Below are 27,458 nucleotides of genomic sequence, written 5' to 3'. Positions count from 1 at the left end.
CACTAGCGGAGGAAGGGGGTGCGGTGGGTGTGGACCGCCCCAAGTGTAATCCCTGACCGGGGGGGGGGGGGTGACATCGCCATGCTGACCGCCTGGGATGTCCCTGGGTGCACAGCTAGCTCCGCCTCTGTCTGGCGCCACCTCCTGTTGGCCTCCTCCAGAGGGGTGAGAGCAGTCTTGACCCCACACCCTGGAAATCCTGACACGCCTTGTCCCTCCCCAACACAAAGAGCAGCCCATCTCTGCCCTAAACTACTTTGGGATTAACACAGAAATAAACTCAGTTGCAGGCACAGCACATGGCCGTCTTTTTATTCTTCTGGTTCTTCAGAATTAGCATGGCAAACAGCTTGTGATTCACCTGCCTAAGGCATTGGCAGGCAGCGCTCCGCATTCACCCCTCAGAAAGGAGAAGGCAAGTGGGCAGCAACGGCCCCCTCCCTCGCAGGGATGCCACCACCCTCCTTGGCAAGCCCTCTCCCCAAAACAGAGGCTGCACACCCACCCATTGGTCGAGCGGCATTTCACTTCGTTTCCCCAAACACCCCACTTTGGGGCTGGGTCTCCCGGCAGAACTGACCGGCAGCATAGTCATGGTCACATAATGCTCTGGCTAATCTATGGAACTCCCTGCCACAAGATGGTGGTGCTGATGGCCCCTGGCTGGTCGGCTGTCAAAGGAGAGGCCCTCCTTCTGCATCCTCGGCCTCTCCTTGCCTGACTTCCCAGGCATCTGGGCCCAACAGCTGGTAGTTCCTTCCGCGGTACGTGCTCACATTCTGGGCCCGGCTGGTGCGTGTTGCTTCATAGATCTCTCGCACCACCGGGGGGAGTGGGGAAAACCCTGCGAGGCGGGCCAGCTCCTCCGCATAGCTCCACTGCTGGGCCCGGAGGCGCAGGAAGTGCCGCGCCAGACCCCCCTCGCGCAGGTGCCGCTCCAGCTGCGCTTGGGCATCGGCCTCCATCTCGGCGGCAGAGGGCAGAGGGCAGCCCCCCTCCAGCACCGCGAGGGCAAAGAGCGCCTGGCAGTGGAAATGCGGAAAGGGGCAGATCTGCTGGCAGACGCCAACCAGGAACAGCGACGGGTGCTGGGGGGCCACCAGGTGCCGGTACAGGGGCCCCACCCCATACTCCGTCTCCCGCAAGCCCAGCTGTGCCAAGTCCAGGAAAGGGAAGCGGTAGCGGTAGCCGGTGCAGAGGATCAAGGCGTCGGCTGGCAGCACAGAGCCGTCCCTCAGCACCACCGTCTCTGCCGACACCCGGGCCAGAGGAGGGACCTGCAGCACATCCCAGGGCAGCCCACAGACCAGAGGGCCCTGGTGGCTCAGCACCACCCGCGCAGCCAGAGGGGCCAGTTGCAGTGCCAGGTCGACTCCGGAGGGGCCGGCACCCACCAGCACCACCCTCTGCCCAGCAAAGGGCTCCGGGCGCCGGTAGGAGTGGCTGTGCAGGAGGCGGCCTGGAGAGGAGATCAAAAGGGAGGTTGTTGGAAGGGACATTGCTCCCCCTGCCCACAGGCAGCCTTCTCTTGCCCACGGGGCAGCCCACAGCTCCTCTCCTGGCCAGGGTCTCCCCACCTGCTCCCCCACCCCAAATTAGTATATTCCACCGTTTATGGACAGATCCCAGGGTAAAGGGACCCCTGACCATTAGGTCCAGTCGCGGATGACTCTGGGGCTGTGGCACTCATCTCGCGTTATTGGCGTTATACAGCTTCCAGGTCACGTGGCCAGCATGACAAAGCCGCTTCTGGTGAACCAGAGCAGCGCACGGAAATGCCTTGCACTTTGACATGCTTTCGAACTGTTAGGTTGGCAGGAGCAGGGACTGAACAACGGGAGCTTACCCCGTCGCAGGGATTCGAACTGCCGACCTTCTGATCGGCAAGCCCTAGGCTCTGGGGTGCAACATTAAGAATATATTTTACAAAGCATGATAAAAAGAAGAGAATAGAAAGGCTACTAATAGACAGCACAACAATCAGATAACAAGAAGAAGAAGAAGAAGAAGAAGAAGAAGAAGAAGAAGAAGAAGAAGAAGAAGAAGAAGAAGAAGAAGCCCTTTCTCTCTGTTCGTTCCTCTCCCCCCCACCGCCAACAGAAAGCACAGATCCCGGGGTTGCCGGCTCTGTTGGGCGGGGGGAGGGAGAAGCCGAAGACCGATCAGATCTTCTGCTTCTCCCTCCCCCCCACCCGACAGAGCCAGCAACCCTGCAGCAGGGGCTTTTCGCCGTTTGCCCAGGCCCGTCCTAGCCATAGAGGCTAGTGGCGCGGAGAACCACGGCGCCGGGCGCTGGAGGGCGCTGGAAGGGTGCCAAGTGAGCTCAGGGTTCCGGCGATCTGGCCAGGACTGCGCTCCTTCTCCGAGGACTGCCCTGCGTTTGCCTTCCCCCCAGGGGGAAGCAAACAGCGAAAACCCCCGCCACGCCATACTTCGGCTCCGGGACTGGCTTGGCGGTGGCTCGCCTGCTTGCCGTAGCCGAGGAAGTACTGTCCCATGCCGGCGGTGCGTGGCAAGGCGGCGGGGGGGAGGAACGCTTCTCTCCCCCGCCGCCTCGCAGCGCACCTCCAGCATGAGACAGGGCTTCGGAGCGGCGGTTGTCTCTGCCTCCAATCCCTGTGTCCCTGGGGCATATGTGCAGTAACCCAGGGACACACGGAATCTGGACGCAGAGACACAGGGACTTTATTATATAGGGTAATATGAAGAAGAAGAAGAAGAAGAAGAAGAAGAAGAAGAAGAAGAAGAAGAAGAAGAAGAAGAAGAAGAAGAAGAAGAAGAAGAAGAAGTGTACCCATAGGAGGCACTGGGACCTGAGGGGAACACCAGCAGGAAGCCCTTTAGTTATGCTTTAGCATATGGGGAGTGTGGCCCCCAGAACTGGTTGGAGGGGCACATTTGTTTCTCTACTTATTCTGGGCTGCCCATCTGGCCAGACTGGGTGACCAGCAACTCTTGAGAGAGCACCAAATTGCATAAAAGCGGAGACAGAAGCAATGATGGAGGAGGCTCCTGAAGGTGGGGGGTGTCATCCCAACAAATGTGACCACCAGCAGGAGACTCTGGACAGACAAAAGGAACGGCTTATCCACACAAGGCAAACATACAGAACTGGCAGCAACAAGACCCGCCCTCGGCTTTCAAGAGGACCTGCCCACCACTGGCTCTTAGTCGCGTCAGCTGCACAGAACCTTCAGCTTCCGCAGCAGTCTACCTGTGAAGGTTAGCTACTGGGAGGAAAGGGGGGAGAGCTGGCCTTCAGGCCCTGCTTGGCCCTGGCTGGCCACTGTGGGAAACGGGATGGGGGGGTTACATCGGAAGAGCCCCCTTCCCTGGCTGCTGCCTTGGGGCTCCTCCTTTGTCCTTACCTTGAAAGCTGTCCAGGCCAGGAATGGGAGGGATGAATGGGTTGGCATAATGGCTGCAAAAACAGGATTGTCAAGACACATGACCAGCCAGGTCCCGCCCCCCTGCCCCCACCTCTGCCCTGATTGGTTCCCAGAGACTAAGAGAACATGATTGCCTCTCCCTGATGAAATTGGGAAGGGGGAGATCCTGAAAATGGTCCCTGGCCCTCTCCCCAGCCCAACCAGTTCAAGTCACCTTGGGCACTTGACATCAGCCAATGAGATTCCTGCATTGCAGGGGGTTGGACTAGATGACCCTTGGGATCCCTTCCAACTTTACGATTCTCTGATTCTATGACTGCACCCCCCCCCCCCCCGCTCAGTGTTGAGAATCCAGAGCAAAGGAATCCCAAGATCTCCAGCGAGGGCCCCCCCATCTCAGTAACTGGTTGTCCTAGGACTCTTACCACCACACCCCTCTAGCCCTATTGTGTGATCATGTCCCCTCCTTGGTCTTTTCCTTTCCAGGCAAAGCACACCCAACCCCCTTTCACCTCCCCTCCTCGGACCCTCTTTCTTGCCCCCTTCTGACCCCACCCCAGCTTGTCTACACCCATAAAGGGCAGAGATTGTAGGAGGCCTGACTGATGCAGGACCCAGGGGAAGACCATTCCATGAAGCCTCCTGGTGCCGCTAACTCATACTTTGCTTGCAATGATTTCCACGGCTCCTGCTGCCAAGTCACGCTTCCCCCACCCCCCACCCTGGGCACTGGGCGAAAGTGATTTTGACTTTCCTTGCTCAACTCACCCAGTGCAGACCATGACGGCATCAAAGTGCTTTGTGACTTTCTGGGTTGTCTCTGGCCCCTGGTGTGTGGCTGTGACCTCCCAGCCCCCTGGCTGGCCCTCGCTGCTGGGCACAGGCCGGATGTGGCTCACCTCACTCTGGAACTGCAGGAGGGAGAAGAAGGCCCTCAGGGGAGATTTGGGACCTGGTCGGGCAGGGAGGGGGCCAGTGGAGACCCAGCAGTGGGCAGGGAAAGGCCTCTGCGGGGCAGAGGAGCCCCTTGCTGGGACCCAGAGAAGCCACAGCTCTGGAATGAGCTTAGAGAGGTCTGACACAAGATGGTGGGGCACAACCAGCCCGAGAGTCCCTGCCCCAGATCTATGGGGACTGCCTATTCCCAGCTCTTGTGCTTGGGTCCTGTTCTGGTGTGGTGAGAGCAGGATGCTGGAGGAGATGGGCCATTGGCCTGATCCTGCAGGCTCTTCTTAGGTTCTTAGTGGCCAGAGAAATGCCGAATGCTCAGGGGTACTCTTGATGTTGGACCAAAAAAGATCCTGAGTCCCTTGCTGCTGTGGCCTCCCCCTCCCTCTGACTTGCATCATCCAGACATCATAGGTCTGCCACAGAAAAGGTGGGGGGGGGGTCTCAGGCAGAACCTGAGGTCCAGGCCTGCCGCTGTCACTCAAATAGTCTTCCACATGTACTTCATCACAGTACAAAGGAAAGCATCCCACTAGGGGACAGGTAGGCATTGGGACTCAGATGCTTCTCAGTCTGACACGCTTGGGCAGGGGTTCCCAAACTAAGGCCTGGGGGCCAGATGTGGCCCAATCACCTTCTCAATCCAGCCCGCGGACAGCCCAGGAATCAGCATGTTTTTACATGAGTAGAATGTGTCCTTTTATTTAAAATGCATCTCTGGGTTATTTGGGGGGCATAGGAATTGGTTCATTTTTCCCCCTTCAAAATATAGTCCGGGTCCCCACAAGGTCTGAGGGACAGTGGACCGGCCCCCTGCTGAAAAAGTTTGCTGACCCCTGCTCTTGGGGGTCATGACTCCTTGGGAAAGTCCTGCGGAGGGACTGTACATCCCAGGGATTATGGGGGGCTCTCTCACCCCTCCCCTTATACCTCACTTCCCTGGGTCCTATAGGCCACTGGAACTGAGAAGATGGATACAAGAAGTGATTCCTTATGAATTTCTAAAGTTTTCCCAGCAAGCCAGTCCAGAGATTCATTTTTCAGTGAATTGCAACATTTGGTTCTGACCCTTTCCCTGTTTTCCTTGGTTGGAGATCTGGGGCTCAGAGGAGAGTCACAGGCTCCTCCTGAGCTTACCTTGCAGATGCCTTTGCAGATACAGTGGTACCTCAGTTTTCAAATGTAATGCATTCCAAAAGACCATTCAAGTTCTGAAACGTTCGAAAACCGAAACCTCCAAACGGAAAACTCAAAATGGAAGGCGTATGGTGAGCTCAACTTCCAAGGCGTGGTCAAAAACCAAAGCATCTACTTCCAGGTTTACGGCATTAAAAACCACAATGTTTGTCAATGGAGATGTTTGAAAACCAAGGTACCACTGTATGTTGCTCTTCCTTTTCTAAGCATTAGGGGCTGCTGTCAGGGATCTGGAGTTTATGATTAGACAGGCTTTTTTGTGAATGGAGCTTTGAACCTAAATGATTGAGGTTTTGTTAATGTGCAGCCAAGACACCCTGTCCTTGCCTCCTGGTGAGGCAAGGTTCATGGTGGAGAGGTCTCTCACCCCCCACCCTCTACCTGAGTCTCACCTGGATGTGATCCTGGACCCCAAAGTGCTCCGCGTAGCTTTCCAGGTAGGCCAGCACATCCGAGTGGTGGAGGAAGGAAGGCAGCGCCGGGTCAAAGGGGAAGTCAGGAAAGGCCATCACCTCCTTGGGCAGGTTAGTCCTAGGAGGGGAAATAGGCCGCAGCCACTGCATGAACTCCCTTGTCCCCCAGGGACCCAAGACACACACACACAGGGGCAAAAGAGGGGGCCACATCCCCGGGTGGTTACCTGAGGTCCCGGTACATGCTGGAGTGAGTGGGCCGCCCCTCAGCCTCTTCCTCAGAGTAAACCCAGGTGCCTCCCAGGCAGCCAGAGGCTTCGAACACCACAGGAGGAGCAAACGTCTTGGGCGAGGCAAGGATGTGGCGGGCGACGCACAGACCAGCAGCCCCTGCCCCAACCACGGCCACCTGCAGCTTCTGCGACGCCATCTTGCTGGAGGAGGAGAGGGAGAGAAGGGGAGGCGAAGCAGCACTTGGTTTGGCCCCACAGCAAGAAGGGGAGGGGTGCCTCCTCTCCATTCACAAGCGTTCCCAGGGACAGATCCCCAAGAGAAGGCTGGGCGCACCTTCACGCCATCAGGCAAAACCAGATTCAACTGTAGCGTTTGAGGTTTGGTGGAGTATTTCGTAGAGACCAACCGCTATGAGAAAAGGGCGAGTGCTTTGCGTCCTGCACACTGCCATGTCCAGTGCAGGTCAACTTCTACCGGTATGAGGACTAGAAGCTTGGCTGCATTTGACTACACTTGTAGTTTAATGGTGAATTTTGGATATAATGGAGATGTAAAAGATTTGGATTATTATAAAAGATGTTAATCATCAGACCCAAAAAGGGGAGGAGGGAAGCCCAGGAGATTCTATGGAATCTTGTCTTTATGTTGTATGGTATGTTGGATATGTGATTGTAAAACTGTAATTTGAAAAACCAAATAATAATTTTATTCTTTATACCCCACCCATCTGGCTGGGTTTCCCCAGACACTCTGAGTGGCCTACAGTACATATAAAACATAGTAAACCTCAAACATTAAAAACATCCCGATAGAGGGCTGCCTTCAGATGTCATCTAATAGTCAGATAGCTGCTCATTTCCTTGTCTTTGGATGGGAGGCTGTGAGTTGAGATTACTTCGTTGCCTGGCTTGGACTAGATGACCCTTGGGATCTCTTCCAACTCAACTGTGGAGTTGGCAGGCAGCTGGAGAAGCGTGAGAGGAAAGCCAAGCAAGCGGGTCAGCACCTCTTTCGTCTCCACTGGCACAGAATACTTCGTCAGAAGGACGTGGTCAAAGCCAAACGGAGAAAAAGAAAGGGGAACGCAATGACCTCTGCCAAGGAAACGCTGCCACTGCCTGGACTGGGCTCTCTCCAAGCTGCTTGGGAATGATCAACAGAATGGATCGATTCCAGGGACCGGGCAGAGATCTGCTTGAAAAGCCCAAGGGTCAAAAGTCCCCAGAAGCCGGATCTGGATGGCTGGGGGCTGGCAGGGGCCAAACTCTGGCAGCTCCTTCCAGCCAATCCCTGCCTCTGCGCCCAGCAGCCTTGCCAAAGAGCAGGCAGGGAGGAGGGTGCCATGCTGGGCCTGCCAGGGCAAGAGCGGCCTGTGCTGGAGCTCCCGCCCTCCAACTGTGCCCCCTCGCATGGGGGTGACCAAAGGGTAAAAAGGGGGCTGTGTGCTGCCCCCCCTTCCTGACACCGTCTGAGCTGCGCTGTGATACCTGAAGCCAGAAAAACACCATTAGGTGCCTGGCGGAAATGCCAGACTCATGGAATGGTACTAGAGTTGGACGGGACCCCCCAGGGTAGCCCAGCCACACCTTGCCATGCAGGCCTGGGGCTGCTGAATAATCTCTGGTCTTTTAAATGTGTGTATGTGGGGGGGATTTATTATGTTTATTACTATATTACACTATGTTGTGTTTGTATAGAATCTTAGAGTTGGAAGGGACCCCCAAGGGTCATTTAAGCCAACCCCCTGCAAACTGACCTGTGATCTTCCGACATTGAATAAAGAATCGCAAGCAGCTGAAGGCGCTGCTCGGGGCTGCCCTGCTCAAGAGACCGCGCCCGACGCCGACGCCCAACTCGCCCGCCTCTGCCCGGAGCAGGTCTGCCTCGGTCCCCTACCTTCTCGGCGGGGCGGAGGGTGCCCGAAGCCCCTCGGAGGGCGGGAGGGCGGCCGGGCAGGCAGGCAGGCAGGCAGGCGGCGGTGCTGCTGGCGGGAGCGGCAAGGAGGCCGGCGGGGTCGGTCGGTCGCTCGCTCGCTCGCTCGCTCTCTGCCGTCGGAAGGGGGCGAAGGCGGCGCAGAGGCACCTTGGGTCAAGCCCAGGGAGGCAGAATTCTTTTTTCCAGGCCCCTGTTTCGTATTCCTTCTGCCCCCCCCCCGTCTTGCCTCTCCGTTCCTTGTTGTTGTTGTTGTTTAGTTGTTAGTCGTGTCCGACTCTTCGTGACCCCCTGGACCAGAGCACGCCAGGCACTCCTGTCTCCGTTCCTTGACTGTGTCCAAAGGGGCACCCCCGCCCGGCCCGGGAGCCCGCCCCGTCCCCGGCTTCCTTGCCCTTGCGCCCCCTCGGACCCTGCGCAGCTCCGCTCTAGCGAGACCCCACCCGGAAGGAAGCGCCCTGCTCACTTGACAGCCAGCGGCTTTTTACTTCTAGTTTTAAGTATCCTCGACGTTCCAACAGACAGCGATTTCGGGAGAGACTCGCGGACTTCCGCCTGCGCTCACGCAGCTGGGCTGTGGGGGCGGGGCTTCTTGGGGGCCTTTGACGCCTCCCTCCCCACAGGCCACGCCCACGGGGACAGGGCTATAAATAAGAGGGCGGGGCTCCCTTTTCCTCCAGAGCGAAGTGCTCGGTCGCCGCAGGGCCGGTGCTAGGGCTTTTTGCGCCCTAGGCGAGATCACCTTCTGAAGTTGTGCCCCCCCCCCCGGGCCATGAGGTGGGCAAAGTATTGGAGCCTCAGCTTTATCTACAGGGACCTGACACAAATAGAATTTATATAAAAGTAGTGGCTGGTGATTTGCACTTTTTGAAACAAGCAAAACTAACATAATCATCTGTACTGTACAATTTAGTCTGGTTGTGAGGGAAACCTCTGAAAACATGCAATTACTGGCTCTGTTTTGTGTGCATGCATCCCCCCCCCGCATTCTCCATTTTCTCTCTCAATGGAAGTCTAATCTCCATTTTCTCTCTTGGCTAAGCAGTGGTGGCCAAACCTTGCCTACAAAGGTCCGTATAGTTAAAGCTATGGTTTTCCCAGTAGTGATGTATGGAAGTGAGAGCTGGACCATAAAGAAGGCTGATCGCCGAAGAATTGATGCTTTTGAATTATGGTGCTGGAGGAGACTCTTGAGAGTCCCATGGACTGCTAGAAGATCAAACCTATCCATTCTTAAGGAAATCAGCCCTGAGTGCTCCCTGGAAGGACAGATCGTGAAGCTGAGGCTCCAATACTTTGGCCACCTCATGAGAAGAGAAGACTCCCTGGAAAAGACCTTGATGTTGGGAAAGATTGAGGGCACTAGGAGAAGGGGACGACAGAGGACAAGATGGTTGGACAGTGTTCTCGAAGCTACGAACATGAGTTTGACCAAACTACGGGAGGCAGTGGAAGACAGGAGTGCCTGGCGTGCTCTGGTCCATGGGGTCACGAAGAGTCGGACACAACTAAACGACTAAACAACAACAACAAGCAGTGGTGGCCAAACCTTGTCCTCCAGCTGTTTTGGGACTACAATTCCTATCATCCCTGACCACTGGTCCTGTTAGCTAGGGATGATGGGAGTTGTAGTCCCAAACCACTGGGCTAAGGGAATCAGATTGGTCTTCCATTTTCCAGGCCTTTTATAAATCTATTCAGTGCTTTGTAGTTTTATTTGTTGCAGGCTATTCATGTGAAAGAGCCTTTTCAAAACTAGGACATGTAAAAAAACAAACTAAGAAGTTCAATGTCCCAGCAGCCTCCCAACTCACTCTTGATTTTGTACATTGAACAAGAATTGGCTTCCTCAGTTAATTACAATGATGTGCTTGAGGAATTTAAGTCTATAACACCTGGTGAGTGAAGTCTCATATTTCAGAGCAGGAGGATTTAGAAACCATAATGAGTTTTGGTCAATTTGGGTTAGCTCATTATCTGGTTAAAAATAAAAATCATGAAAATTTAATGCATCTTTGCATACTCTTGGTTACCACTGCAGCAAAAAAGAAAAAGAAAAAGATAGTAATTTGTGTCTCACTTAAGATTGTATTTTTAAAGTAAAGTTTGGTTGTTAATTTAAAAGAAATAGTGAAGATTTTGTTTCATTAGTTTGATGAATAAAAATGATGTCCTTTTATGATTATGTACTCAATAAATGGGGTTTTTTTTGGGGGGGGGGAATTCCCTGGCTGCGCACTTTAATGAAATGTGTGGTGTACACCTATGCAAAATTGTTTTGCTGGGATTCTCGACAGGAAGTGCTGTGTCATTAATCGAAATGATTTAGCCTGCCTAAAATGAAAATACGTGTTAATATCATGACAGACTTATGCTGAACAGTTTACTTTTCATCAATAAAAGTTTAAACTCACCTACACGGAGTTCAGAGCCCCACCGAGGGGGGAGGAGGAGGAGGAGGAGGAGGAGCGGACCCAGTGACACTCCCGCCCCGCGGCTGCCTGCTTGGAGCCCAGCCAGGTGCGCGGCGGCAGCCATGGCGGGAGAAGGGCCAGCGGCGGGAGCCGAGCACCTGCCTTGACGGCCCCTGGGCGCCCCGTGAGCTGCGGCAAGCTTTTGGGAGGCCAAGCCTGGCTCGCCTTCGCCCCCACCTGCTGACCCCCAGCTTCTCCCTCCCTCTGGGGCACGCGGGTGCTGCTGGGGCGGAGCGTGTCCCTGCGTTGGGAGGGCCGAGATGGGCGGGGGCATGTCCAAGAGGCTGAAGGTGCAGCTGGGTGGCGAGGCAGAGGCCTTCGTCCCTTCCTCCGGGCCCGTGGAGGGTGAGTGGTTGGGCAGAGGCGCCCCAGGCCTGGTGGCTCCCCCCCCCCATGCACGCACTCGCGCTCTCTCTCAGCAGCCCCCTTGGTCGCGAGGTTTCGCCTTCCTTCCAGGCTGCACATCCCTGAAGCCCCGCAGGAGGACTCGGCGCTTGCCAAGGGGAATTGGCCGCGGACTTCCGTCCTGGGGCGCTCCAAGGCTCCTGCTCACCTCACTCACAGAGGCGGGGGCGGCGGAATAGTGCCCCCTCCATTTCAGCGACCTAGGCGACGGCCTAGTCCGCTTATATTGACGCACCGGCCCTGGGTCGCCGGGCTGTTGTTTGGCCAGAGGTTGCTCTTAAAAAGGCGCGCGGTTGCATTTCTGTAACTGAGCTGTAATGTTGTTCGATCTTTTTTAAATTAATTGTTACATTATTTTTAGGCGAGAGCAACGAGGGAGAAGTTTCCTTACTTGCACAGCAGCCAGACTCTCCTCTTAGTCACTTGGAAACTCTTCTGAATTTGAAGGGGGGTGAGAATCTCCTATACCATCATCCAAAGGCCCTGGGGAGATTTATCCACAGACATTAGCAAATTCAGCTGCTTGAAAGAAACTGGCTGATATAAAATAGGAGAATTCTGTTGTTTAGAAGAAAATAAAAGGGCATGCGGCACGGGCAGCAAGTTGTGGGAGTTGGTAGTGAACCCTTGCATGGGAATTGTTAGACAAATGAGGGGGAAACAGGCACGAGGGTGCAACTTTGTTTTATTAGAGCGGCGTCAACAGCGCATTGAGGGGCATCTCCTCTGGGCTCACGCTCCAAAGAGGCCACCCCAGACAATAGATAGTCTGCCGCTTTTATTCTCTTTTGCTTCATGTCGCTCCTTTCCCACGCTGCCCCCCCCCCCTTGCCCTGCATCGCCACTGAGCTGGCCTTCAAACCTGCTTCTGACCAGCCTCACAGATCACTGTTTCAGCATTCTTCCTTCTGACTAATACGTATTGGCCTCCGTGGCCCCCTCTACCCTCCAGTCCTACAATAAAGTCTAGTATAATTTTATTGATTACCGGTGCAAAGTTCTAGCCCTCGCACACAACATCCCGCCTACTACAGACCACGAATTACAATATTTGGAACATCAGTATACTCTGGGGTGGGCAGCTAAAACTTTAAAAATACATTCAGCTGCAATCACATTTTTCAGTAAATCTATATTCTCTTTGGACCCTTGTGTGGACTTCATCGTCCACAGGGCAATTGATGGTTGGGGCAGGCTCCAGCCCACAAAAGTCGAAGGGCGTAGGCCGATAACTTATGACATCCTCTGCTTAGTTCGCAAAAAATTGAGGTCTATTTGTTGGTCTAGATATGAAGCACGATTGCTCTCTGCAGCCTATGCCATCTCCTTCTTTGCTGCCCTCAGGGTCAGGGAGATAGTGGTGGAAAAACATTCAAACAATGGCTACCGTGGCCTTCTTTTAAACGACATTCAGCTATCCAGCGCCGAACTGTTAGTGCATATTCGGAGTTCAAAAAACGGATCAGTGTGGCAAGGGTGCCTGGTTAGAATTAGCAGCTTCCAAGCACCAAGGTCCCTGTCCTGTAAAGGACACTAGGCATTATTTGTGTCTGAGACCTGCTGGCTCTGGCCCACTATTCAGTCATGAGGACGGTTCTCGGCTGATGAGGCACCAATTCACGCGTGTCCTACATATGGCAATTGACACAATGGGGTTTCCAGCAAAAGAATATGTCGCCCATTCTTTCAGGATAGGGGCTGCAACCTCTGCAGTGCATTTAGGCCTCCCTACAGACAGGATCAAGGAATTGGGCCGTTGGAAGTTGAACGCCTATAAGGGGTACATACGTAAGGATCTATAGCTTGCAACCACTTACCTCTCTTTCTCCTCCCTTCGTTCCGCAGCTTCACCTTCAGTTCAAATCTGGATTTGTGGGCACAGCATCGTGCACTGGGCGTGAGTGCGGGTTTGCGATCGTAGCATTGGCAACAACCTAGGCTTGCCAGCTGATGTGTGTGTTGTTTCCTGGATTTCAAGGCGTGGTATGCGTTGGGAAGAGCTGATGCCTGCTGTGATGGCTCAAGCTTGCTGCTTGCGGTTCCCCCCCCCCCCGATATCATCATTATCCAGCTGGGGGGAAATGATCTTGCGTACAGGAAGAGCGTGGACTTGTTGCTTAATATAAAGAAGGACTTTGATGGGCTTGCTGCCTTGTTCCCTGGTCCAACCTTGTTTTGGTCCACGCTGCTCAAGAGGAGAGTGTGGCGCGACAGCCATAACCCGCAGGCCTTGGAGAAATCCAGGAAACTATTGAATCGCGTGTTGGCACGCAAACTGCGTAACATGGGGAGCCATGTTGTGGAGCACCCTGAAATTCGGTTCAGTGAGGCGGCTCTCTTCAGTGAGGCCCGGTGTCTCCCATCCTGTGCCACAGGGTTCCACAAAGTTCTGTATTGGGCCCAGTCTTATGCAACATCTTTATCAATGACTTGGATGATGGGCTTGAGGGCATCCTGAGCAAGTTTGCAGATGACACCAAATTGGGAGGGGTGGCTAATACCCCAGAGGACAGGATCACACTTCAAAATGACCTGAACAGATCAGACAACTGGGCCAAAGCAAACAAGATGAATTTTAACAGGGAGAAATGTAAAGTACTACACTTGGGCAAAAAAAATGAAAGGCACAAATACAGGATGGGTGACACCTGGCTTGAGAGCAGTACATGTGAAAAGGATCTAGGAGTCTTGGTAGACCGCAAACTTGACATGAGTCAACAGTGTGATGCAGCAGCTAAAAAAGCCAATGCAATTCTGGGCTGCATCAATAGGAGTATAGCATCTAGATCAAGGGAAGTAATAGTACCACTGTATTCCGCTCTGGTCAGACCTCACCTGGAGTACTGTGTCCAGTTCTGGGCACCACAGTTCAAGAAGGATACTGACAAGCTGGAACATGTCCAGAGGAGGGCAACCAAAATGGTCAAAGGCCTAGAAACAACAAAGGTTGTTTTCTACTGCTCCAGAGAAGCGGACACGGAGCAATGGATTCAAACTACAAGAAAGAAGATTTCACCTAAACATTAGGAAGAACTTCCTGACAGTAAGAGCTGTTCGGCAGTGCAATTTGCTGCCAAGGAGTGTGGTAGAGTCTCCTCCTTTGGAGGTCTTTAAGTGGAGGCTTGATGGCCATATGTCAGGAATGCTTTGATGGCGTTTCCTGCTTGGCAGGGGGTTGGACTGGACGGCCCTCGTGGTCTCTTCCAACTCTATGATTCTATGAGAACAGTCCTATAAGAAGACAAGCTGTGCTGCTTTGGCCTTGGGGAGCAATACCTTCTGGAAACAAATAGAAAGCAAACTTAATATGCTGTGCAAAAAATGTTATTTTTAAAAAAGTATATGTGTGTATATAATTTTGTTATTAATATCACGTTGTATGAGATCCTGAGCATTCTGGAATAGGAAAGATTGCAGATTTGACTTTGTAAATACAGTTAAATGTAGTGCAAGTTCTAAGCCTGCTCTGCATGCTGTGGTCGTCCCTGTGCCCCTTCTGTTCACCTCCCTGGCAAAAGTTGTTTTTGCAGAGCAGTACAGAAGGCTGGCTGTATGGATTCTGGTACCATGTCAGCTATAGTATTAGTAGCTGCTAGGACAATTTATTAAATAAAGAGAAGTTTTTTCACATTAAATTCTGATTTGTCCTGTAACAAGTTTCTGTTTCCTTCTATGCTGCATTCAAAGAAACCGTGCTTGTGTATTTCTTTGTGGTTTTAATTTAATGGATCCCCAAGAGCTTATTTATTGTCTCCACCTCCTTCCTGACACAGGTGAGAGATGGTAATGAGTCCCTCTGAGAAGTGGCTTTTTGTCTTAGCCACAAAATTATTGTTGTCCACTTCTTTTAAAAGTATAGAGAAACCCATGTTTGATTTAATGCTTCTCTTGGGGCTGAATCTCATGACACATTTTTTTAAAAACTGAGCTGAGAGTCATTTCACATCTGCCTGCACACACAGGGAGGGGAAAACATAATGTCTGAATGGATGAGATGGAGATCTTGTTTGTGCCCACACAAAGTCTGAAGTTCCAAATTGATTTCATGGACCACATAAATATATTACTGTACTCTTTATTTCTTGCGTCTTTTAAAAATCCATGTTTTTTTATGAGGGTAGTGGCAGAAGAAATCCAGACAGCTGGGAGGCCTGCAGCTCAAGCAAACAAAACTGTAGAATGGGGCCCCGTCCTGTCCCTCCTCTGGCTCCCCCTAGTGACAAGTCCAAAGGGAAATGCAGAACGATGCAGATTCAGGGTGCTGGGGGTTGTGATTGACCCCCAAAGGAACTGCACTTACCAGAGTGGGCTACCAGGATGCTTTGGGAAAGTCCTGGGAACTGTAGTTTGTTCAGGGCGCCAGGAGTTGTTTGGAGGCTGCTAGTTCCCTTTCCTGAATCATTTGGCAGAAATCATGGGTACTATAGTTTATTTAAGACACCAAGGGCTGTTTCCCCCACCGAGCTACAGTTCCCAGAGTTATATAGGAAGAGGAATGGGATTTTGGACCTGTTTTGGGAACCGTAGTTCTGCAAAGGGTATCACAACCCTCAACGCCCTGAGCAAGCAATAGTCCCCAGGGTGCTGGGAAGTGTAGCTTGCTCAGGGTGTACAGGAGACCCTCTCACAAGTACCACTCCTAGAGTCCCCTTGGGAAAGGCTGCAGGGAATAGTCTCGGCCCCTATAGAAAACTACAGTTCCCAGGGTGCCTTAAGTTCCCAGGGTGCCAAATTACAGCTCCCATAATCCTTTGGGGACGCCCAAACTACGGAAGTTGTAGTTTTTTGCGAGCTCGAAAGACCAGCTCACCGCCCTGGCTCTCTCCGAGCGGGCCCAGGAGTGGCTCCTGTGTTGGACCTGGCAAATATACCCCCCTCCAAACACACGTCTTGCCTCACGTAGCCACGTTTCTCTTATGCAAATCGCAAGGAGGGGTCTGATCCCGCTCTTATTGGGACTGAATGACATAATAGAATCACAAAAGGGCAGAGCGGGATGGGGCTCCAAGGGTCATCGAGTCCAACCCCCTGCAAACCTCCTTGCCCCACCGATGATCCCGGAGGGCTTTCCCCACGTGCAACTTCGGTTCTGCTTTGCGCGGAGGGCGGCCCTTCCTTACTCTGCGCCTCCCCCAAATAAACCCATAGGGTGCCAGGTCGGAACCCCGCCAAAGAGCCCCCCCACGACCCTGACCGGGGCGTGACGTCGGCGGGGGCTCCTTGTTGCCCGAATTCCCGGGCTCCGGCCAGTGGCCACTCAGGTCCGGAGCAGCTGGTGCCCTCGCGGGGAGGCGAGGCGGAGGCGGCGCCAACTGGGCGGCGCGACCGTCTCCACGACGGAGCGCGGCTGGTGCTGCAGGGACCGCGTTACCTCTCCAGCTGATGCTGCGGCCGCCGCCGCCGCCGCCCGAACACTCTCCGCAGCGGAACCGGGCCTCGGCCGCTGGGCAGGGCTCCTCCGCTGGGCTCTGCGGACGCCTCGGCCCGCCTGGATGGAGCCGCAAGGCGGCGGAAGAGCAGGAGGCTCCGCAGCCGGGAGCGCGGCACTGGCACTGACCCGTCCGGCGGGAGCCGCTGCGGCGGAGACTGCGGAGGGGCCCGCGCTGGCCGCCCCGTGAGCGCCCGGAGCCTCGCCGTCGCCTCGCCGGGCTCCATGAGCAAGGGCTGCGCCCGGCCGCGGCCATGGCTCCGCTCCCCGCGTACCTCGGCCCGGCGGCCATGCTGGTGCTGGTCAGCTGCGACCTGTGCCTCGTGCGCGCAAGTAAGTGCCGGGGCTCCGTGCGGGGCGGGAGGCGGGAGAGAAAAGGCCCCCGGGGGTCAGGATCGGCGCCTGAGACCAGCGCGCTCTCCACACGCGCGCATCCGCTTCGACCCCCAGCGCAGGCCCGGCAGGTCGTCTCTCGGGGCGCTGGCCTTGGTGCTGAACCCGGGCTGCCCCGCACCCCGACGAAGGCCGTCGGAGGGCGAGGGAGGGGGTGGGAAAGGCGGGGGTCTCTTTGGCCCCAGCTCTGCCCTGCCCTGCTCGGCTGCGTCAGTGGCCGCCCATATCCCGCGGAAGCAGCCGGATCGGGGCAGCAGCGCCGCGGCCAAGGCAGGCTCGGGCCCCTCTCGAAGCACCTTGTTCCTGGCAGCCGCGAGAGGAACCCCGGCCAATTTCATTAGAGTAAAAGCCTGGCTCCAGGGAAGGCCGCGGCTGCCAGCTGGCCTCGCTTGGGTGAGAAGGAGCCTCTGCCCACCTCTCCGGCCTCCGCCTCCTCTCCGGCAGTGGCAAAGGTCTCCTGGCAGGGGGCACCTCCTGGCACCCTGCGGCCACTCCGCTGCCCTTGGCCCAGGAGGAGAAGGTGACTCTGGCCCATTCTGACGCCTGACGTCCCCAAACCACCCCACGCACGGTCACGATCCCCTCAATTTGGCCTGCTTTGCCCGGAATCCGGCCAAAAACCGGCGCGGCTGCTTTACTTCCAGCTGCCCAAGACAAGAGGCCCGACTCTCCCTCGCTTGGAAGAGGACACCTTTTGACCTCTTTCCACCCACCCGGGCCTTACACGCCGGCTTCCACCCCCCAGACTTCCCTACTTGGTGGGGTCCGTCTTTTTAATACATAATAGCTGACTTTGAGCCGAGGCCCCTAGGACTTTTAAGTGCAGCTTGCAAGGAAAGTAGGTGGTGTCAGCAGCTGCTATTCCCCGGGGAGTCTGAAACCAGGCAGGTACGCGAGGGGGGACCTATTGCCAGTCAAGCCCGCAGAGTTCCAAGAAATACATTTATTCGTTTAACGGTCAGATAGAGGGACATCCTGCTTCTTGCCTGGTGCCCTCAAAACAGCAGAAGTTTCTCAAATGAACGGCTTAAAATACAACTGCAGGAGCAGAAGGAGATCCTTGGAGGGTTCATTGCCTCCCCTCACTCTCCACCCCTGGGTCTCCTCTGGCGAGGTAGCTGGAGGTAGGGAGTGGCCCTGGGGCCGAGGTCAGGAAAGGGCTGCCCAGCCAGAGCAGGAGGCAACCTGCTGCCTCTCCCCCCCCCAAAGAAAGGGGGCCTCTGTGGCTGAAGGGGGGCACAGCCAGGGGACCAAGCGGAGTTCAGGGCGCGCCAATTTGCCAGGAATCTGAGGAAACGGAAGGGCGCAACTGTGACAGCCGAGCGCCACTAGCGGGGAGGTCAGCTGGAAGAGAAAGCGAACTGCGGAGTCCAAATGTGAAAAGCTCTCGGAGGAGGAGAAGCCTCGGAAGGAGCAGGTGTTTCTGCGGGATGGAGGGTCTTTCCTTGTGTCAAGGCTCCCTACAGCTCTCTCTCCCCCCCAGCCACTCTCCCTGTTTCCCCTTGGAGAGTACTATACTGTACAACCTTTCGCCCTTCCGAGTAAAAGATGAATAAGGAGGCACAGTGAACGTGGAGCTATAAATAAGAAAATAAAATATGCTGGAACAATATTTTTCAGACAATTCTTAATTGATCTTCGGAACTCACTGACCCGGTATTATAAACTCCTGAAAGGAATGTTCCTGTGTCCACCAGCAGGTCGTTCCACCACCATTGTCCAGTTTTTATTCTTCAGCTCGCAGTCAGAATCTCGGGCCTAGGGAGCCCCTTCCATCATGATGTTCAGTCCATTTTTCAACACAAATAAAGCGTCCTGGGCTCATAACCTTTAATCGGCTCTGCCTGGGTCTCGTTTCTATCTGTACTCACCACTTTTAGAGGGAAAATGGCTTTAGTTTTCAGATTAAGTTCTTTTTGTTTGTTTTGTTTTGTTTTAAACTAAAGCTCAAAGCAGCTTGCACGAAAGCACTGCATTGCAAGATGATAACTCTTAGCCCTAAAATTACACCTTCAGTATAACAGCATCAAGGACGCTGCCGCTGCCTTCCAGGCCCTGCTCCCCTCAGTCTCTAGGGGTGCTAAATCCCCTGGAAAGGCCGCTGCTCCCTGGACAGAGTCCTCCCCGCAGCAGCACCAACTTGTGCCAGCCACCAGGAGGGAGGAGAAACCCGGAGGCGGAGATGGAAGGGACCCCTGGGGTCATCCAGTCCAGCCCAGCCACCCGTGACCCTTCCATCCCTGCTTGCCTCACAGATCGACCACCGCCGCCCGTCAACGTCACCGTCACCCAGCTCAAGGCCAACTCCGCGATGGTCTCGTGGGATGTCCCGGAAGGGGACGTCGTCATCGGCTACGCCATCTTGCAACAGGTGAGGCTGGAGGAGGAGGAGGAGGCAGGTGAGGCGGGGGGCGCACCACTCCTCTGTCCCGCAGCCCCACTGCCCCCTTGCTTCTCATTTTCCCACTGGGGCGGGATCCCCCCTCTCCCCAACCCCTTTTTCAGCCAAGGGGGGCTATGTTCTCCTCCCTCCCTCTCTCTGCCCTCACCCGCTCTGACGGCCTCCCCCCCCCTTCCCGGCAGCGGCAGGACGGGCAGATGCAGCGCTTCATCCGGGAGGTGAACACGACGACGCGGGCGTGCGTGCTCTGGGACCTGGCCGAAGATGCCGACTATGTCATCCAGGTGCAAAGCATCGGCCTGCACGGCGAGAGCCAAGCCAGCAAGAGGGTCCACTTCCGCACCCTGAAGCAGAGTGACCGCCTGCCGTCCAACAGCTCCAGTCAGGGTAGGCGAGGCGCCCCGGGGGGCCTTTCCCCTCTCCCACCCCACCACCGCCCCTTGGAGCCTCTCTGACCGGCTGGGCGCCCCTGTCCCCCTCCAGCGCCGTCTGTCTCCCCCCAGTCAGTCCCGGGTCTCCTCCGGGGGCCAGGAAGCTCCGTCGTGCCTCCGTCCTTGGGCAGGTGGGGCCCCCTCAGTGACCTGTGGGCAGCCCAGACGCAGGGGCCGGCGGGACCCTGCCCAGCCGGCGGCTGCTCTCCCCTCCTTTCTCTTGCCTCGCCCGACGGGGCGTCCCTCCCTCCCGAAGCACAACCCTCTCTCTCTCTCTCTCTCGGCAGGAGACATCACCATGGAGGGGCTGGACAAGGAGCGGCAGCTGCAGACGGGCGAGATCGTCATCATCGTGGCTGTGCTGTTCATGTGGGCAGGTGAGGCGGGTGGGAAGCTCCCTTGGGCCTCGTCCAGCACGCTCTCATTATGTTCCTTCCGGGTGTGTGAGTATCCCACTAGCCCTGGCTCGGAGTTTGTCTCTTGGTGCACAGCCAAAGTTCCTTCTTCTTTCCTGCATGTTTTGGCTACCGTTTTTTGCACGGAAGGGCCACGCCTGACAGCCTTGCGCAGCCAAATGAAGCATCCCGTTGAACGCGGCTCCGTCAGAAGAGCCCAGCCCCAGCAGCTGGATCAGGCCCAAGCGAGCGGGAGCACCTCAAAGCGGCTACCCAGTTTGCAAGCAGGACCTGAGCAAAGCGCAGCCTTTCCTCCTCGCCGCTTGTATGTGCAGTGCAGAGGGGCCGGATGCTTATGGTGGGGGCGCACCCACAGTTCCCGATGGGCAGTTGCCACCTGGGTTAGGGTTTTGACGAGCATTGTGCAGAAGCAACAGCTCTGAGAGGATAAAATAGCTGTGAATCTGAAGAGTCCCCGGATCAAGGAGATGCGCGGGAGATTGGGTAGAAATGCTTATTTCGGGGCGCAGGGCCGAATGAACGCGTCGCGAGCTCCTTTTTCTGACTGAGCTGTGTTGAACTTTTGCGCAAATAAAAGATTGGGAACCAACCAGCCACTAACTCCAGCATGTCAAAATGGGGGGGGGGGGGAGAGAGACCCTTGCACGATGGAGGCCCCCTCGTCAGCCTTCCTTCCTCCTTGCTTCCGCAGCGGTGATCGCCCTCTTCTGCAAGCAATACGACATCATCAAGGACAACGACTCCAACAACAACAAGGAGAAGAGCAAGCCTGCCTCGGAGCACAGCACGCCCGAGCGGCCCACCGGGGGTCTCCTCCGCAGCAAGGTGGGGGGGTTAGGGTTTCGGAAGGGGAGCAGCGGGAGCTTGGCTCAGCCCACCATTGCCGGGGAGGAGGGCTAGGGCGCGGAGCTCGACGGCGGGCAGCCCAGTCCGAGACAGCGGGACTGGGAGCTGCTGCCCAGTCCTCGGGGCTCTCGGCGGCTGGAGCGGGTATGTGCCGCCGCGCCGCCACCGCCTCCTTCTCCTCGGAATGCTGGTTGCGCGGCTGAAGCAAAAGCGCGGGGCAAGCGCCGGGGAAGCCGCCTTTGGCCGATCACGAAGAGCGCTCTTCGTCGGGGGGGGGGGGGAAGGGCGCCGGAACCGGACCCACCCAGGGCGGGTTGCCATCTTGCAAGGGAAAATGGCATGTGGGGACTTTGGACACGCATTTTTCGAAGGAGCGAAGGTGCCGGGCGGCTCTCTAGGGCAATGGGGGCGACGTAGTTGAGGTGCGGGGGGGGGGCACAGCCTGGCCAAGAGGGAGTGGGAGGGGTCTGAGCCCCCAACAGCTCTGGGGGTCGTGCTCGCTCCCACGACCCTCTCTCTCCCTTTTCCAGAAGATGAAATCGCCCTCTGTCAACATCATCGAGGTGTAGCTGAAACTCTCGGGACCTCAGTGGCCTCGGCGCTGCCACCTCCGCCGCGGCCTCCTGCTTCCCTGCATGCAAAGAGTTCCTGCTTCTTCTCGCCCCAGGAGGAGAAGACCTGCATGGAGCCCGCCGGGGCCAAAGTGCATGCGGAACACCGGCCTCACCCTCTCGCCCAACCCTCCTCTCTGGGGCCACCGCCAACTGAGAGCGCAGCAGTAGCGGCACCCACCGGGCAGGCCAGCGCCACCCACCGCTACCATCAGAAGAGCCTCGTGGCGGAGCTGAAGGCGCGACCTCGCCCAGCCCCAGGCCCTCCCCGCAGCTTCACCATGGAAACTCTGGACTGGGCCCTGAGCGGGGCCACCACCCAGAAGACCATGCTGGGCAGACTTTGTCGCCCCCATGCCTTCCCACCTGCCCCCTCCCACCTAAGTTATAGGGTTCCTGCCAGCTGCCCTTGGCTTCCTCTTGGGGAGGTACCAGCTGTGTGCCAACTGCCTTTGCCCTCCACCTCCAGGCAAAGCCCACCTCCACCTTCTTCCTTCTCAGCAAAATCAGGAGGGTTCCCTTCCCACCCGGCAGCTGGAGAACTGCCACGCACCATCTCTCTCTGGCCACATCCAGGAGGAGCACCCAGCACCGCCTTCCAGGAATCCAGCTCTTCCGGCCTGAAGGCTCAGCTCAGAGCGTTGTGTTGGGAGAGGCGGGTGGCCTTTCAGTCCAGGCAAAGAGAGAAGAGCTTGCAGCCCCATCTGCCTATTTCCCTTCAGCTGTGGGGCTGAGAGCAACTCAGGGCCCTTTGCCTGGAGGTCAAGCCACCCCACCCCACCCTTCCCTCAGGACAGGCAGCTCTCCGCCTCCCCAGCTGGGCAGCAAAAGGCCCCCTTCTGCCTCCCTGCTGCTCCACTCCCCCCCCCACTAGAGAACCTACTTTAACAAGTGAAGACCCTCGCAGGCTCCCCCCCCCTTGCACAGCAAAGAGCGATGGTGGGGGACTGTGGAATCCCCTGCTTGCCCAGCTTGCCGCCCCACAGAAGGGCATCTCCCCAGGCCCACTTGGCTTGCTTCTCCCCCCCCCCTTAAGAAGGGCCTGCCTGGTACAGCTCACCCAGAGAGCTCTGGAAGTGGCTTCAAGGTGGTGCCAGAATGGCAAGCCCCAGGCAGGTGAGCCAGGAATCCCAGTCCAGGAAGGAGACGGAAGGTGCTATGCCCCCCCCCACTGTGTGCCAGTTGGGCTCACCCAGAGCTAGCCAGCTGTGCCACTTGCTGCCCCCTTTCCCCCATGGGCTGAGGCCTCTGCCAGGAAAGACACCCAAGTACAACAGTAGAAATGGTTTATTTCCCTTTAGAAAAGGACATTAAAAACTAGTCTTTTTGCTACAAAGCTGTGATTTGGCAGTGATGAGCAGCTGGTGGGGAGGGGAGGGGAGGGGAGGGGAGGGGACTGCCTTCCCACCCAAGCTGGGCGGCAGGGCAGGGTGGGGGGCAGCAGAGGGAAGGATTTATCTACACTCGGGAATCTGAATGCTGCCCCACCCCCAATGTTCAGGCCTCAAGAGCACCATGAGGAGGCCTGGTGCACCCACCCGCAAGACTCAGGCTGCCCCACCCAGCAGAAGAGGGCCTGGGGCTGAGGATCCCCGCTGAGTGCCCCACAGGGTGCTGTTGGGGTTCCCCAGGCCAGCAGGGTGAGGGGTCCAAGGCAGGCTAGACCAGGTTCCCGGGGTGGGGGGCAGCTGGTCCTTGATGGGTGACAGACAAGGGGCAGCTGAGGCTGTGCTGGAGATGAGCAGCGAAGACACGGTGAGTGGCAGAGAAAGAAGCGGAGAAGAAGCAGCCTCAGAAAAATGTCCCCGGAGGAAGGCAGCTGCTGGGGGGGCTGCAGCCCCAGGCCGCCACTGACTGGAAGCGGGCAACTGGGGAGCCCCCAAATGCAAGCCCCCCCACACCTGAAACACACAAGGGCATCAAGAGGAAGGAAAGAGACAGCGAGAGAGAGAGAGAAACCTACAAATGGAAGAGTCCGTGTGAAAATGCAAGGGACCCCCTCCAGCTCCCCTGGAAGAAGGGAAATGAAAAGCCTTCAAAGGGATTCCCCCACCCCTTCATCCCAAGCAAAGGTCGAGGGCAGGGCCATGCTGGGGGGGGGGGTCAGTGGTTACCTGTGGTGGGGCGGCCCCTCTCCTCTACGCGGCTTGGGGCAGAGAAAAGACAAAGATCAGAGCAGCAGCAGCAGCAGCCCTTCAATGTGTCCCCCCAGAAACAGAAAACCCACACCTCTGACTGCCTTGCCCCCCCAGCAAACAGGGGACCTTGACGCAGCCATCAGGCCCCTACCCAGAGAAGGCTTCGTTGAGATCTTCTTCTTCCTCCTCCTCCTCGTCCTCCTCCTCTTCCTCCTAGGGCCAGAGAAAGCCAGATGGCTGCCAGGCCCCTCGAGAGAGAGCAGGCAGCCCCACTGACGTACAAAGGTTGGGGTTGGTGAGGGCGGGAGTCTCTTGGCCATGAGAGCCAAGGGGGCCTGGCAGTGGGGCAGCAGGCCACTCTCAATACCCTACCTCAAAGTTGGTCTTGAAGGGGGGGCTGCCAAGGGGTGACCTGCCAGGCGGGCGGGTGCTTTCCACAGAGGGGCACAGCGGACTCAGAGAGGGCTTCTTCTCCCCCTGCCCTTCCCTGGAGCCTGGTGGAGAAAAAACGGGCAGAGGCTGAAACACCCAAGACCCCCTGCGCCCCCCTCCCTTTCCCACCTGCTGGAGCCTCAGAGGCAAGAGGCATTCACATCCTCGACATGAAGACCCCCTCCTGTGCCCCTCACCACCCCACAACCTCGGAAAAAGAAGGGTGCCCCCGGGGTGGGTGGCAACAGAGCCACCAAGGAAGCCAGGCGGGAGCAGGTGACGGGTCTGGCATAGGGATGGCAAGGGGCACGGCCACCATCCATACCTGCCTGCGCAGCCTCCCAGAGATCCAGGGCCACCTGGAAGGCCTGAGCCACCGTCAAAGTCACAGCCTGGGCCTGCATGGGAGACACGAGGCAAGAGAAGGCAACCAGGGCAGCTGGCGAGGCAGCGCCCGGCAAAGGGCCCTGGGAGGGAGGTGGGGGAGCAGAGGGGCCAAGGCACTGAGGTCAACCAGCGAGCAACCCCCACCCCAAAAGAGCAGCGCAGGACCCAGCCCTCCCCAGGGGGTGAACGCAGGCAGCGCTTACGATCTTCTTCTTGGGCGACAGAAAGGCATGGCACTCAAGGGCACCGCTCTGGGAGTTCTGCGCCACGTAGGCAAAGACTTTGTTCTGCAGCTTGTCTGTGGTGCAATAGGAAATCCTGAAAGAGGGTGGGAGAGGAGGCAGCGCTCGGCATCCCCACACATCAAGCGCCCCGGCAGGTCAAGAGCAGAAGGGTCTCGGGACGGGGCAGCAGCTGCGTTGGGACAGAGGGGGCTTTGCCCAGATGTACCAGGGGAGGTGCCCATGGGAGATGGGCATGTTACTGGGCATGCAGGACTAAGGCGGAGACGCAGCACAATGAGAGCATTTTGCCCCAGTAGTGGATTACAGAAACAGGGAGAGCAGAAAATGTCCCTGTCCTGCAGGCAGCAGAAGCTGGAACTGGGGAGCAGCCCCTCCACACACACACACACCGCCCCAGGGAGCAGGGAGGGAGCAGGATGGGGCTCCCCAGCAAACCACGTCCCCCAGTACAGCAGGAGACGCCTGTGGGCTGCCCCTCCCTTGGTTTCCCCCAGTGCCCAACTGGGTGCATGTCTGCTTGCTTTTTATGCAAGGGGAAATGGCTGCTCACAGCCCAGCCAGCCGGCCCAGTGGGCAAGTCCTCAGCCAGGCAGCTGTGCTGAAAGGGGCTCAGGCAGGCAGCTCCCTGGTCTCCAACAGCCCTACCTTGCAGGAGTGTCCTCACTCACCCACCTGTAGATGGAGATGGTCTCAATGGTCTCCTTGGTCTCAGCGTCTTGCAGAGAGAGGCCTCGTGGGGAGACAGTCAAGATCACCTTCCGAAATTTCTTGGGCCCCACCCGAGCCTGAGGAGTGAAGGGAGAGATTGGGAAAGAGGCCTCCTGGATAATCACAGAAGACCCCCTAGCCCAGCCCTCAGTTCCTAACAGGCTTCCAAGAAGCCCACCCCTCCTCTGCACCCATTTTTGGCACCCAGAGAATTCCCACTGGGAGGCATCTCCATCTTCTTCTCCACAGATTTGTCCAATCCCCTTTCCAAGACAGTTCTAGGCTGATGCTCATCATCACACCTGGAGGCAGCATGTCATGATAAAACCCTTTTCTCCATATCAGGAAGCCCCAGATGCAGTAAGGTTTCTTCCAATCCCTGCATCATTTGGGCTGCCCTTTATTCTGGCTCTACAGTAGCTTATTTTCTTAGGCTGGGAAATCTCCACCAAGATCCGCAGCCAGTGGCTCCTGAAACCAGCCACCGCGGCATCAGCAGTGAGTCTGTCTGAGGGGAAGAAGACCTTCAGTGAGACCCTCAGCAAGCAGCCAACTTTCACAGTTTTCTCAATGGCAACATCCTATCAGCCAATCACCCATTCCCACCACCCTTCTGAGTAATACCCCTCCCCAAGCTTTGACTAGACATAAGGGTCTGGTGACTTCTGTTTCAGTGGATCTGAAGAAGTGTGCATGCACACGAAAGCTCATACGAATGACAAACTTAGTTGATCTCTAAGGTGCTACTGGAAGGAATTTTTTATCCCCCCCCCAGCTTTTTCTGAGCTACTTCCAAACATATTAGCTGCAATGTTCTGTATGTAGGTCTGCCCTTAAAAGGAGCTTGATGGGTTGACAGTTTTGTCTGGCACCAAACGATCCAAGCACGTGACTCCTCCAATCTTGTCCCAGATTCCCTGGTTACTGTTGATCATGTCCGAGGCTCAATTGAAAGCAGAAGTAGAAAACCCCAGAAAGCGGATGCCCCAAAGGGAAACCCAAGAGCAAGATTTCCAGCAACTGGACAGCCCTCTCCTCCCCTCAACCCAGAGTCTCCCAAACTTGGGTCTCCAGCTGTCTTTAGGCTACAGCTCCCATCCTCCCTAGCTAGCTGGGTCAGTGGTCTGGGATGGTGGGAGTTGTAGTCCAAAAGGGAAACCCCGGTTGGTGGCTATCCCCGCCTCCTGCGGAAGGGAGTCCCGCGGTTTGCGTCTCCCTTTCGCCTCCTACCGTGGCGAGGATCCGGTGGATGGCGGCGCTGGCCATGTCCTCCCCCTTGGGCTTCTCCACCAGCGTCATGCCCAGGTACTTGAGGCCGAAGCCCATCCCCTCCAGCAGCGGCTCTCGCATGTCGGACCACGACTCCGGCAGCTCTGCAGAGAGGGGGGGAGGGAGGGAGGCGCGGAAGCCCCGTCAGACCACCGGGGAGGAGGAGCAGGGCGGAGACAGCCCCGAGAGACCCCTCCGCGGCCGGCCGGGGGTTTCGGAGGTGCCGCGAGGCAGCCTCCTCCTCCGGAGCAGCGCCGGACCCCCCGACCCCTCCGAGTCCCACGTGGGGCTCCCGTGGCGGGGGGAGGGGCGCCGCCGTCTCCTGGCAACGGCCGCCCCGGGAGGGAGGGAGGGAGGGACTCACGGTGACGGCGGAGGCGGGCGACGCCCAGGCGGTGTCGGGCGAGGCTGGGGCTCCGCAGCACGGCACGGCCCGCCGCCCGCAGCGCCTCCATCGGGAAGGGACGGGACGGGACGGACGGACAGAGGGAGGGAGGGAGGGAGAGGCTCCGAGATGCCGCCGCCTGCCTCCTCTTCCTCCTCGGCTGGGCGAGGGCGCATGCGCGGCCAGCAGCCCTCTTTTCCCTCCCCCGCCTGGCCACCCACAGAGATAGGAACGTGCAGAGAGATCGAGGAAGTGAGAGTTGCCGGGAGGACTCGGAGGAGAACTCCGCCCGGCACAAACAGCTCCTCCTACACGAACCCGGAAATCCCTATCCAGATGGTGACGGGCGCCACTCTGCACTTTAGTTGATCTTTGT

At 56.9% G+C, this 27,458-nt stretch overlaps 3 protein-coding genes and 1 long non-coding RNA gene across 8 annotated transcripts; 2 read left to right on the top strand and 2 right to left on the bottom strand.

Moving 5' to 3' along the window:
- Positions 1–284: 284 nt before the first annotated feature.
- Positions 285–10,664, bottom strand: LOC118082937 (uncharacterized). Of its 5 annotated transcripts, none has more exons than XM_088667046.1 (6): positions 10,528–10,664; positions 6,175–6,381; positions 5,927–6,065; positions 4,158–4,300; positions 3,369–3,421; positions 285–1,459 (listed from the first exon to the last, which is right to left on the bottom strand). In XM_088667046.1, exons 2-6 carry the CDS (start codon positions 6,375–6,377, stop codon positions 675–677), a joined length of 1,323 nt encoding a protein of 440 aa, XP_088523172.1. In that variant the 5' UTR covers positions 6,378–6,381; positions 10,528–10,664; the 3' UTR covers positions 285–674. The 5 variants fall into 5 exon arrangements, with proteins under 5 accessions (XP_088523172.1, XP_088523171.1, XP_034966691.1 ...); XM_088667045.1 differs by lacking the exon at positions 10,528–10,664 and adding an exon at positions 7,938–8,732; XM_035110800.3 differs by lacking the exon at positions 10,528–10,664 and adding an exon at positions 8,580–8,696.
- On the top strand, positions 10,626–14,645 carry LOC148686500 (uncharacterized). Its single transcript, XR_015949265.1, has 3 exons — positions 10,626–10,932; positions 11,354–11,443; positions 12,838–14,645. It is a non-coding gene; the product is annotated as an uncharacterized LOC148686500 (long non-coding RNA).
- Positions 14,646–16,325: 1,680 nt separating this feature from the next.
- On the top strand, positions 16,326–22,851 carry FNDC4 (fibronectin type III domain containing 4). The gene is made up of 6 exons (XM_035110650.3): positions 16,326–16,753; positions 19,069–19,184; positions 19,397–19,601; positions 19,933–20,022; positions 20,753–20,886; positions 21,438–22,851. The coding sequence occupies exons 1-6, from the start codon at positions 16,675–16,677 to the stop codon at positions 21,474–21,476; spliced, it is 663 nt and encodes a 220-aa protein (XP_034966541.3). The 5' UTR covers positions 16,326–16,674; the 3' UTR covers positions 21,477–22,851.
- Positions 22,852–23,158: 307 nt separating this feature from the next.
- On the bottom strand, positions 23,159–27,254 carry LOC118083092 (low density lipoprotein receptor adapter protein 1). Its single transcript, XM_088667044.1, is given in 9 exon segments — positions 23,159–23,348; positions 23,350–23,419; positions 23,808–23,869; positions 24,029–24,150; positions 24,414–24,486; positions 24,679–24,793; positions 25,393–25,505; positions 26,659–26,801; positions 27,062–27,254. Coding segments are annotated over 9 exon segments (828 nt in total). The 5' UTR covers positions 27,153–27,254; the 3' UTR covers positions 23,159–23,309.
- Positions 27,255–27,458: the final 204 nt, after the last annotated feature.

The sequence above is a fragment of the Zootoca vivipara genome, chromosome 3, assembly GCF_965207765.1.
Source record: "Zootoca vivipara chromosome 3, rZooViv2.hap1.1, whole genome shotgun sequence".
NCBI classification, from domain to species: domain Eukaryota; kingdom Metazoa; phylum Chordata; class Lepidosauria; order Squamata; family Lacertidae; genus Zootoca; species Zootoca vivipara.
The sequence above is the reverse complement of the archived record's forward strand: the minus strand, read 5'-3'. Positions and strand labels throughout refer to the sequence as shown.

Coding starts and splice junctions, on each gene's coding strand:
- LOC118082937 (XM_088667045.1), bottom strand. Junction 6,066..6,174: donor AGCATGTACCGGGACCTCAG/GTAACCACCCGG, acceptor TTCCCCTCCTAG/GACTAACCTGCCCAAGGAGG. Junction 1,460..3,368: donor TGGCCTGGACAGCTTTCAAG/GTAAGGACAAAG, acceptor TCTCCTCTCCAG/GCCGCCTCCTGCACAGCCAC.
- FNDC4 (XM_035110650.3), top strand. CDS start 16,675: ATGGCTCCGCTCCCCGCGTACCTCGGCCCGGCGGCCATGCTGGTGCTG. Junction 19,602..19,932: donor GTCCAACAGCTCCAGTCAGG/GTAGGCGAGGCG, acceptor CTCTCTCGGCAG/GAGACATCACCATGGAGGGG. Junction 20,887..21,437: donor GGGGTCTCCTCCGCAGCAAG/GTGGGGGGGTTA, acceptor TCCCTTTTCCAG/AAGATGAAATCGCCCTCTGT.